Below are 12,141 nucleotides of genomic sequence, written 5' to 3'. Positions count from 1 at the left end.
CGTCACTGTTCGTTCGATTGTGCTCAACTTTGATTTTCATCAGACAGAATAGGTAGAATTTTGATAGTGATCATAAGTAATTGATACATTAATTGGATTAAATTCTGAAAAGTGTCCATCAAGGCAATCCAATGTGCAGTACATAATCAAAAGAAACATACAATATATGCATGTTGACTAGACGTCGACAGGAAATATGCCTTCATTAATGCCATCATAACACCATTTAAAAGAACTAAGACAAAGGCAAGGCAAATTTATTTGAATATCACATTTCATGTACAAGACAATTCAAAGTGCTTTACATAAAACATTACAGCAGGGTGCAGAAAGCAATAAAAGAAACACAATGAAATAAAAGCAGAAGGACAATACTAAATAAAATAGATAAAATGCAAGAAATAAAGTTAAAGACAATATTAAAACATGATTCCAGCTTAAAAGAACCAGATGTAGATTTTGACTTCTAAATAAAATCTAGTGAAATGCAGCAGAGAACAGGTGGGTCTTTAACCTTGATTTTAATAAACTGAGTGTTTCAGCTGATCTGAGGCTTTCTGGGAGTTCGTTCCAGACATGTGGAGCATAGAAGCTGAACGCAGCTTCTCCCTGTCTGGTTCTGACTCTGGGAACTGATAAGAAACTGGATCCAGATGACCTGAGGCTTCTGGCAGGTTCATACTGGGTCAAGAGGTCACAGATGTATTTTGGTCCTAAACCATTCAGAGATTTATAGACCAGCAGCAGAACTTTGAAATCTATTCTCTGATGAATAGGCAGCCAGTGTAAAGCCCTCTGAGCTGGACTGATGTGGTCCACTTTCTTGGTTTTAGTGAGGACTCCAGCAGCAGAGTTCAGAATCCCCTGCAGGTGTCTAATTGATTTTTTAGGTAGAACCTGTAAAAACACAGTTACAATAATCAAGCCGACTAAAGATGAAAGCATGGACTAGTTTTTCCAGGTCCTGCTGAGACATCATATATTTTACCCTTGATATATTCTTAAGGTGATAGTAGGCTGACTTTGTGATTCCTTTACTGTGTTTTTCAAAGTTAAGGTCTGAGTCCATCAATACACTGGTTGGTGGTGTATAGACTGAAGTTCTGTGGTGACCTTTAATCGTTTCTCTTTCGCTCCAAAGAAACAAAAAACTAAGGTCATTTTGAAGCCTGAAAACATACACATACATCTAAAAAAGAAATAACAGCATGAAGGGTTTGTTATTTTGACGAGCCTTTTCAGTATCTATGCATTACAAACTGGATATATTGGATATATATATTCGTCTATGTGTTTTTAAAGACCAAAATAATGGAACAAGCACTAACAGTGGTATTGTCGTTTATGCGGAAAAGAACAGATCTCGATATTTCAGAAAATGTTTTTTTTTTTTTTTTTAGTACGTTTAGTATACACGTTGCTAGGCAACGCTGTCGCCAGTTTGAGGTGTTCAGATAGGTCATGCTTAAGCGGACTGTTGGCATATATTTTTCCATTCTTGTTGACAACAGTAAACGGCACGGAAATGCCACTGTCTCACAACTCAGTTAAACCTCCGTTACATGACCAAATAACGGAGCTTCAGGTGAAAATACAACTGCTCGGTAAGCCTGTTTCTTTACGGTGTTACCATCTGTTTAAAATTTATGCTTGCTTTGCTAACATTGTATACCAATGTGCTAGGTGCCACGGTTGGCCTGGTACGTTATTTGTGACATGTAGCTGTTTGTTAGCTTTGTGTAGCTGACAAACGACTTGACCATCTCGTTGTCTTGTTGATGCAACTGTTAAATGTGTCCACTAGAGGGCGACAGAACTGCACACTATGAGCGCTCTCAGGCCACTATCAAGAATAACAAAGAGTACATCGGCCGTCTGAGGTTGGAGAACAAAAAGTTGCACAAAAAACTGGCAGAAACTAAAGCTGTAAGTAAAATACTGTCGACATTAAACTCTAGACGTTTTTAACCATTTATATCAGTGTACCACATAAAAATAAAAAGATTATTACTGCCTTGTCAGTGCTCACTTTGGCATCTTTCTTCTCAGGGTGATGAACGCATCATCAGAGCTGCTTTTCATAACAGAGGAGTGGAGAAGGATGCCTACCGCAACATGTCAGGAAAGGTGAGAGGCAAGAGAAAAGGCCCTGCAACTAGTTTTGATATGAAAGTATTTATGATGTGAAATTCTGACTTATAATTTCAAACTATTTATAAAATTCACTCTAAGGCCGCAGTCACCAACTCCGGTCCTCGAGCTCTACCATCCTGCAGGTTTTAGTGTTTTCCTGCTGCAACACACCTGACTCAAATCAATGGGTCATTAACAGGCTGGTGCAGAAGTTGACAAGTTGTTGGAAAACATTTTCAATTGGATCAGGGGGGTATTCCACGAACGTAGCTAAAGAAAGCCACGCTGTATCGGGAAAGCCTCGCTTGAACTAATGTCATCTTTGAATTAAGGCTCAGACCGTTCCACTAACACATTTCAGCTCTATCTAACTGAGGCTAATTCAAGCGAGGCTTACATAGCCTGGCTATGTGAGAGGTCCTAAGGAATGTTGGGAGCCCTGACAAGTGGATGGTGGAAAAGAGAATCTGGTAGAAAAAGAGAGCAAGCCGAGAGCTGTCATTTTCTCAGCAGCTGAACAAAGAATGCTGATGGAGATCAGTGACGTGCGGTGGGGTTCATGGCTGGTGAGGCACTGACTCCTTTGGAGTCAGATTTACAATTTTAAGAACTGAAAAGAGCATCTTATTTCACTATTCATCCAACAGCATGCAAATATGCCCCCTTGAGGTGAGGTAGAGTACTGTCTGCCTCTCCTGACTTAACGTCACTGCTGTATAAGATGTACTGGCCCTGCTTATTTTATTAATAATCCAATAATCAATATGCATCATCATATTTTGTGAATATATTATTGTGTGCGACCTACATTAATTGCACTGTTACATCTCAACAGAAGCAATCTTACCTGCCAAAGCTTACCTGCAGCAGGTGAAAATAAAGTACAAGAACATATTTCAGAGTGGGAGGTAGTCTTTGAAGAAATGTGTTTGTTCTAAACGTGTTGAGCTGTAAATTTGTTGCACTGTAGACACCAAGACAACGTCAGAGGCCACTGCTACTGGTGGGGGTCCTCCCCCTGAAAACCCTTGGGGCTGGTGGCTTGAAAGCGCTTTGAATTAAACGTACGCCCTCTGCAGGGACATCAATAAAAGGCCAAGCCATGGTTACCAAAAATGAACTCTGTCTCTATCTGCTAGTTCTGGTACATAAGTTACCATGGTTACTCAGCGGGCATTCACATAAGCCATGTTGATGGAACGGAACTCTCTCTTAAATGAGCCAGGCTTATCAAGATAAGCCAGGCTTTCCTTTAATCCAGCTTCGTGGAATACCCCCAGGTGTGTTGTACCAGTTAAACACTAAAACCTGCAGGATGGTACATCTTGAGGACCGGAGCTGGTGACTACTGCTCTAAGTTAATGTTAAAAAAAATTATGAATCTGCGTCCTCTTTTAATTCCAAGGTTTTTTGTACCAGGATATAAAATGAAAAGACATATTGTCCTATGTGTTAAACTGTATTATTATTATTTATTAAACCAAAACTGAGCGAAAATGCTGAAGCAGTTTATGGAAGCAATACGTGTACCTTTCATGTTTATGAGTAACATCTAGGTGCTGCTAATTCAATGCACTCAATTAACTGATCATCAGTACATGTAAACACCTCTATGAAAGCAGAGGCTATGGCATTTTGCTGGTTTGGAGCATTCAAGTATGTGTTAACATAAAGCCAAGGAGGAAATACATCAGCAATGTTCTTAGTGTAGCAATTGTTGCTGGCAATAGATCTGGGAAAGAATTTGAAGTTTGTTTGATCATCATGAAGCTTGAGTTCATCATTTGGCATAGAGAGTGGAAAACATCCAAAACAGTGGATGTCCCTGCAAGTTCAGCCCAAGGTCAGACTGTAGAACACCAACAATTACATCTCAGACTCTCTAGGCTCCAATAACATGTTAAGTGTTGAAGTAAATGAAAATTTAATCTTAAAAAACTAAACAAGTATAGCTTGCTTGTGAGGGTTGTAGGAGAGAGCCTTTTCTCTCGAAGAAGTTATATTTTATTTAATGTTTTTGTAATGATTTGTATGAGAAGGGCAGACTAAGATTTTTCTTCTTTCCATTGCTTTTGAGATTTTTGTTTGTATTGATTGTTTTGTTTGGTTCAGGAATTAAAAACATTTATAAATGAATTGTAGAACACAGCAGCACAGCTTAGGTTTGCAAAGCTGCATCTGAGCAAATCACAGGTCTTTGGGAACCATGTTCTTTGGACGAACCAGGCCAAAGTGGAGTACAATGCACCGAAGTTGATGAAAACTAAATACAACACATCAGTACAAATGCTTCATACCAACTGTTAAACAAAGCAGTGGAAAGTTAATGATTTGGGCTTAATTTGAAGCCCCTGGACATGGACACCTTGTAGTCATTAAGTCAACCATGAACTCCTCTGTACACTGAAATTGAGTTGAATTTAAGGTCATCCGTTAACAGTCATGTAGGAGTCCGCTAACTTAGTTTTTTACACAATGCTCCTGGATTTTGGTTTACTTTTTGTTCAATAAATACATATACAGTGTAATGTGTCATGTTGTTCATCTGAAGTTGTATTTACCTTATTTTAAATTGATAGGAGCCTGATGTTTTTTAACTGTCCTGACAATGTAAAAGTAGAAAATTTTTACACGGCTGTTTCTCCTCTCTTGTACCATTTTCTCAGGCAGCCCTCACAATGCTAGAGAAAAGGGTGCTTGGCAAGACAAAGCGTCTCAATGCTCAGAAACACACCAACCAAACCTTCCAGCGGCGCCTTGATGAGCTGAAAATGGAATACGAGAAATTAAAACCGGAGGGCAGCAGCAGAACAAGGTCTACTGATGCACGTGCTTTGGAAAAAGAGGAAGATGCCATGGTTGTTACCTCTCTGATCTCTAAAAATATGTCTGTCTTTACATGTCCATGTGATTTGTGTTTAATTTTTAATTAACTCTACAATGCACTCACCTTCAGAAAATACGTGCCCTGGAGAACAGTCTGAAGAAAACCCAGTTCAAGTATAAGGAAGCTGAAAACATAATGATTTACTACCTAAAACTGAAAAACCACTTACAGGTTAGTACAGCATACACATTGTTTGCCTATAATGTTGAAGTTAATGTTTTTCATACTGATACCTGTCCCAGAGGTGGTCTCCTGGGATGATTAGTCTCAATTACTAAATCTTTTTTTCACACATAACACTCATTAAGCCAAGCCAATAATGAAGCTTTGTTTTCTCTGTGTGTAATATAGTACCAGTGTTTTAGCTCTTATCACACAGCATGAGAGTGAACATGCTAATTAATATTTCTTTACAGTCTGTTTATCTTTACCATGACAAAGGATGCTCTCTGTAATGTCCTCATCCTGTGACTCTGCGGAACGTTTAGGACTCTGTTGTGAACATCACATGAGAAGATTTGCTTGCAAAAAGATGCATCTGTCGCATACCCTCACTGATCCCAGTACCATCACTGATGCTAGCTTTTTTTGTTGTGTCCTAACAAGCTGAACGATACTTATCTTTAGCAAGGAGGAAGCTGCTAATATCCAAAAATAATTTAAAATTTTGGTTGTTCAGACAATTTTCAAAGTCACCTATTGTTTGTTTTGTTTTTAACTTGCAGTAGTAGAGAAAATTTGTGACCACTTGTTGTTCAATGACAGCAGTTTTCAAGAGTTCCTCAGTGATTTCCAGTAAAGTCATGTTTAGTTTGATAAAGTGTTTGTCCTGAAGACAGTCAGGTAACAGTTTTCCAGTTGTATCCCTTGCAAAGAGATTGTTATGGATTTCTAGATATTTTTATAATGCAATTTCCATCAGAACTATTTTTCAGTTTTCTGTTTAAAATGAAATTCTCAAATAGTTTAGCTGTATCGTACATCTTTTGCACAATGGTAAAAGTTTCCCCATCATTCTGGAAGATTCTTTTACATTAAGTCATGTTACTGCCTTGTTGCAATTTTTCCACATTATTTACTATTTCACAACTTTTCCAGTTTTTGTTGCCCCTTTTTTCACCTTTCATTTTCTTATTTTTTTTCACCCTTATCTATTCAGGATGAAAGTCTGACTTTCCAGGGCCAGTTGGACAGAATTGAAGCAGAGATCTTGAAGCAAAGGGAGGAGCTTCACAACCTGCATCTCGTGAAAAATGAAGCTCAGCTCTCCAAAGAAGCTGCTAAAGTGATCTGCACCTTGAGTTTATAACCTTTCAGGGCCTCTTATTTCAACTGAAAGAGATTACCCACCTACCACTGCAATGCTCTCAAATATTTAATTAGACCGAAAAAAAAAAAAAAAAAAAAGCTTGTACAGAGTAAAAAAGGTTACATATCCATAACTTTGAACTTTTACGTCACATTGTACAAACAGCATTTTCTCAAAAGTATTTTATTTTTTTTTATCTCTGTAAGACTGGGTGATTTTCTGCCCACAATTTCTTAAAATATAAAAAAATTTGATTCTTTTGGGCATATAATAATGATTAAAAAATTCTGTTAAACCAAACTTTTGTTTTTCTAACCATTTCCCTTTGTTTCCCTCTTCACTGCCTTTCCATCAGGCCGAGTTACAGCGGCAGGAGGAGCTGCTGTACAAGGAGCGAAAGGAGAGAGAGCGTATAATAGAAAGTTACAGGAAGAAGGCTGGAGAGCGCAAAGCCCAAGCTGAGAAAGTTGATAGAAGGGTGAGATATATATGATTACTCAGACTATTCAGTGTATTTGTACTTAATTTCTTTTTTTTTTCTTTCTTTCGCCTGAATTATTTTCTTACATAGTAAGTTTTTGAGGCTCGGTGTCTGACCACATCTAAAATCAAATATATATTGTTTGTTTGCTCTGAATGACCCCACAAGAAGAAATACATGGGACTTAAAGTTTGACACTCTCACTACTGTCTTAACTTTGGTAAAATATGATCTTATTCAACACTGAAACTTGGAGTGAAAATATGTCATTTACACTTAAAGTGGGAAAAAAACTTTGTGGTGTGCAGGCTCAGAGAACAACAATGCAGCCAGACGAACTGAACAGCGAGACCCAGCGTAGCACAACTAGGATGGCAGGTGAAGAGGAAAAAGCCATTTCTACCTTTGAGGAGGCCTTTAGACGCATCAAGGAAGCCACTGGGGTCACAGACATGCAGGTATGGATGTAAAAAGAAACTGTTTACTAGTATGAGAAAAAACAAACATGGACCAAACCACACTGTGCACACATGTGTTCATACTGTTGTTTAGATATTGTTATTTTCTTTACTGCACGTGTGTGTGTAGGAGATTGTGGAGTGCTTCATCTCTCAGAAGGAAACACATCAAAATCTGGTGAAGCTAAAGAGAGAAAACGAGGAGGTCCTGGTGCAGCTGAAAGGAAAGAAGGAGCTTCTCGACCAACAGTTTGAGGAAATTAAATATTCCGGAGAGGCTAAACTCTCAAGGTGAGTTCCTTGGTTTTGTTTTCAACCTGTATGTAACTGGAGGGTCACCAGACAGTAGAAGTGTAATACTTATCAAGCCTCTACTTTCCTTTGCTGTTTTGTTAGTGAGCAACGGATGCTGGAGGAGTGCGAGCATAAACTTAAGGCTCAGCAGCAGAGGTGTGGCACAGCCAAAGAGCGCCTGGATTGGCTGGTGAAAACCCTCAGTACTGTACGAGCTGGAGTTGAGCACCTGGTAGAAAAACTGGAACACATTGCACTGGTAAAGACTAAAAAAATTTTAAGCTAAGGCCTCTCCAATGGTTACTGTCTTAAAAATGTAAAGTTATTATTTTATTTATTTTTTATTTTAACACATTTTTCAGATTCAGTTTTCTGTCAACATTTTTGTAATGACTTTTCTTCTGTACCTCCTTCAGAGTGAGGACACAGTTACTAAAGTTCATCTGGACTCAGATGAGTTTGTGATGGCACTGATGCATCAGTGCGAGCTGAAATTGCAGTTACTAAACAAGGAGTTTGAAGGAATGGATTTGGCTGCTATTGTGAAGGAGATGGAGGAAGATGAGGTGAGAAAAATCTTTACAAATTATAAGCATAAATACTGGTTCTGGATGAGATTCAGAAAACTGATTTGACTGACAAGTGATGACTACTCTGCTGTGATTGGTTGCTTTTGTGTCTGGCAAATGATGACAAGAGGTTAAAACTTAATGAACACATGCAGTATAAGGAACTGTTCTGTTAGACCAGTAGGTTTTGGACGTGTGGCCTCCAACAGCGTCATCATGGCAAAACATGCCACTCAAGTTTGTTGTATATTTGCATTTTAGGTCAAAATCAGCCATTGCGTTGAGCTAAAAACATGAAAATAGCACATTATATCAGTTATTTGCTTGACTGATTCTATTGAATTGTGCTCAGTTGGCCTCTTAATGAAAGTAGAACAAAGTTAAAAAAAAAAAAAGCTCCACCTAGTATGTTACTATTTCTGTTTCATCATGTAGATAAAACCTACAAATTGTCTAGGTTTAGATGAGAGAAGATTGATAATTCAGTGACATGTTTTTATTATAGATTTCTATAGTTTGATTCTTAAGACTTAAACACTTAGCTTAAGTTAGCTTCACTCTTCTACTCTTCAGAATGAGTTAGAAAGATTCCTCCAGCTCTTTGGCTCAACTCAGCACTGAATAATATATGTACTTTCTCCCAAGAAGATACTGTGTGTTGAAATCATGATCTCGTAATTAAACAAGTACTATTATAGAGATAAAAAAGCACTGCCGCTAGCACTACACGACAGCACATGGGTCCAACTGGACTCAGCAGTCTGACTAAACTGGATCATTTCCTAAAAATGTCATTTTGGAAGCTTAAAAAGACAGATTTTACAAAAATGATTGATATTTTTTTTTTTTTAAATCATCTGAAAACACTTGTTTTATTGGTGGGAACCCATACCTGCTGCACTGTGTGACTTTTTGTTGCTTTGAGCAGTTCTATGTCAGGATTGAGGGGAAGCCAATTGAGTATAACCAAGTCAAACTATCTGAGGACCAGAAGCTAGATCTCTTCAATGACGGTGAGTCCTTTCACACAAACATGCTGACAGCATCACGGAAACCGTCTAAATCTTCCTTTGTTTTGCTGGTTTTGCCACAGAGGACGAGAGCGAAGAAGACGAGGTTGACATTATCTCACGTGAAGCTCTAAAGCGTCAATCTCAGCTCCTCATTGACTCCAACTCTAAGAAGAAGCCCTGGAAGAAAAAAAACAGCAAGTTCTGATCCAGCCAAAGGAACAGAATTTTCTAAGAATGGATGAAAACTAATGAATAAAAAACTGATCTAAATGTAAAATGAAATTATTATAAGATAGCAAAGAACCTGTCATGACTTCAAAGATTTACTGTTGCTTGTAAGTTTCACCTGCACAAATATGATTGTATCTCAACATCTGCTGCAAAGAGTCCTTGTTCACAGGCTAAAAATGCAAATAAAAATATATCTTAGAGTGGAAAGTAGGAAAAATGTTTTAATTTTTAGATCATATTCATGAATTGATGCATTTCCTCTTTACGTTCTGGTTTGTTTTGGCAACAGTATCGTTCTGTGTCGGGTGTTGGACCAACACAGGCATCTCCACCTCCTTTCCTCAGCTAGGATTTCACTCTCAGCCTCCTGGGAGCCAAAATTAACAATCAGAAAATTGCTCTTATTTATTTTTTTTTTTTTTATTATTCCTTTTACTGGAAATGGCTGTATAGATTCACAGAGAATCAAGTAACTTGTCCCTGAAAGGTTTTGTCATCATTGGCTTGCTGATCGAAACCAATCTATTGTGTGGTGTCCTGAAAGCCAACGCTGACGTATTCAGCCTTTTATTCATGGTTGACATACATAAGAACTGCAAACACTTGCTTTGTCTAAAGATATGGAGCCGAGTTGCTATTCAAACCTTTCTTTTGAAGAGTCAACAGCTACTTCGGCTATGTTAGGTTAGGTATCTCAAATGCTGTTCTGTTTGGTTGCTTAGCATTACTTTACATTAGTTGGAGTTTTTTGTAATGTTGCGTTTCTTTTATGACTGAACGGTCAGACTCAGAGCTGAACACTAGAAAATGCCTCGTCTCTAGTTTTCTAGCCTACAGCTTTAAGTATATAAAGCAGCAGCAGTAGTAACTGAGTGTCTGCCAGAATGCAACCAGACTAACTTTCAGCAAAAGCTGAGGATCCACTGGAACAGATACTAGGTTATATTTATGACAGTTCCTCAGTCAGTCTGTTACAGTCATCAGTTAAATATTCACTGGTTTTCTTTTGGGTAACTTATGTTGTTTTTTTTTTATTTTTTTTTTGTTTGTTTGTTTTTTTCCCCCCCAAAAGTGATTTACACCATTTATGCTGATATGTCACATTTTGCCATCCATATCAGCTGAAGAAACATCCTTTGTAATCATAATTGTTTAAGTTTTCTATTTGAGTGTGAAGCAGTCATCTACCTGCTGCAGAGGGTCCATTTGCACCTTGATGGTAGTGGCAGCACTGAGGGTCACTGACAGGCAGGCCACAGTTTGTCCGTGGGGGTAGCATCTTGTATGACGTTGTGGTCAGTGATTTAGGAGCTCAACAGTGGACTGTGCTGTCTCTTTTCCTCTTCACTCTATGCACCACTGAGTCTTGCCACCTTCAGAAATTCTCTGACTCAGCTGTTGTTGGGTGTATAGAAGAGAGAGGAGAGGAGGAGTACAGAGTGCTGGTGGATGGCTTTGTAGAGTGGACTGGCAGGAATCACCTGCATCTGAATGTCAGCAAGACCAGAGACATGGGAATAGACTTCCAAAGGAAGAGGACTCCTCTAACTCCACTGAAGATCATGGGGAAGGAGGTGGAGATTGCTGAGACTTTTAAGTACCTGGGAGTGACCATTGACCTCAGACTGTGTATAGGAAGGGGATGAGCAGGTTCTACTTCTTGAGATGGCTCAGATCCTTCAATGTCTGCAGCAAAATTTTGGAGATCTTTTATCCGTTTGTCGTCTCCAGTGTGCTTTTCTTTGCCGCTCTGTGCTGGGAAGCAGCATCGGAGCAGCAACACCAACAGACTGAACAAGCTTATAAAGAAGGCTGGATTCATCACTGGGTACAAACTGGACAATTCTGAAATTGTGGTGGAGAGAAAGTTGGTGCAGAAACTGGTTCCCATCATGGACAACCCTGACCATCCTCTCCACCACACACTGGTCAGACAGCGGAGCTCCTTCCCTGACAGACTGAGTCGCTCTGCTATCGTACAGACAAGTACAGGAAATCTTTCCTGCCACATTCCATCACTCTGTTAAATAAATCACCTCTGGCAGACAAGGAAGAGCTTCTCAGACAACAGGCTTTACCTTTTATCCATTTGCTATTTATTGTACTTTTTAAATTATATTTTGGTTTGCACATTGATTTTCTATTTGATTTTGCACATTGAAATGTGTATACTTCTGTAGCCTATTCATGCGCTGTTGACGTGTAGATGTTGTACATAGGTTTGTATATTTCTATCTATCTATCTATCTATCTATCTATCTATCTATCTATCTATCTATCTATCTATCTATCTATCTATCTATCTATCTATCTATCCATCCATCCATCCATCCATCCATCCATCCATCCAGTTGTTTCTTACATGCATTAAAAGCATCATTGGATAAGGAAACTCTCCACAAGTGTGTTTGCACATAAATAATGGATTTAAAGCCAAAGATGAAGGAAGTGGTTTTAGGGTCTGCAGAAAGATTGTTCACCTTAACAATTTATTAAAATATAACACAAAAGTAATGCACTCTACTAGCTTGTATTTCCCAATATTTAAATAATCTTTAAAATGTTAAATTAATTCTATTAAAATGTATATAACTTAGACTGTAATGGCAAAAGTATCAGGAAGCAAAGATCAAACTTTATATAAGACAAAAATTAAAGTAAAAACAGTATAAACCAACTTGAACACACAAAAAAGAAGAAATATTAAAATGTGAATGGACCAGTGTTACATTAAATATGCATTTTTGGGTTTAATTAGTACCCCAT

The 12,141-nt window shown here is 38.3% G+C and overlaps 1 protein-coding gene across 2 annotated transcripts; it reads left to right on the top strand.

The window, feature by feature from the left end:
• Nucleotides 1-1,431: 1,431 nt before the first annotated feature.
• Nucleotides 1,432-9,365, top strand: odad3 (outer dynein arm docking complex subunit 3). Of its 2 annotated transcripts, none has more exons than XM_041983715.1 (13): nt 1,432-1,604; nt 1,805-1,926; nt 2,050-2,127; nt 4,800-4,991; nt 5,090-5,191; nt 6,180-6,305; nt 6,685-6,807; nt 7,119-7,268; nt 7,399-7,559; nt 7,665-7,821; nt 7,979-8,128; nt 9,060-9,144; nt 9,225-9,365. In XM_041983715.1, exons 1-13 carry the CDS (start codon nt 1,526-1,528, stop codon nt 9,347-9,349), a joined length of 1,650 nt encoding a protein of 549 aa, XP_041839649.1. In that variant the 5' UTR covers nt 1,432-1,525; the 3' UTR covers nt 9,350-9,365. The 2 variants fall into 2 exon arrangements, with proteins under 2 accessions (XP_041839649.1, XP_041839650.1); XM_041983716.1 differs by having other exon boundaries at nt 1,523-1,604; nt 1,744-1,926.
• Nucleotides 9,366-12,141: the final 2,776 nt, after the last annotated feature.

The sequence above is a fragment of the Melanotaenia boesemani genome, chromosome 4, assembly GCF_017639745.1.
Source record: "Melanotaenia boesemani isolate fMelBoe1 chromosome 4, fMelBoe1.pri, whole genome shotgun sequence".
NCBI classification, from domain to species: domain Eukaryota; kingdom Metazoa; phylum Chordata; class Actinopteri; order Atheriniformes; family Melanotaeniidae; genus Melanotaenia; species Melanotaenia boesemani.
Note: the sequence above shows the minus strand (reverse complement) of the source record. Positions and strands in the feature narration are given on the sequence as shown.

Excerpts from the sequence above, each read along its gene's own strand:
- odad3 (XM_041983715.1), top strand. The coding sequence starts at position 1,526 with ATGCCACTGTCTCACAACTCAGTTAAACCTCCGTTACATGACCAAATA. Across the intron at positions 2,128-4,799 it reads ACCGCAACATGTCAGGAAAG|GCAGCCCTCACAATGCTAGA; the intron begins GTGAGAGGCAAG and ends CCATTTTCTCAG. Across the intron at positions 8,129-9,059 it reads AGGAGATGGAGGAAGATGAG|TTCTATGTCAGGATTGAGGG; the intron begins GTGAGAAAAATC and ends TGCTTTGAGCAG.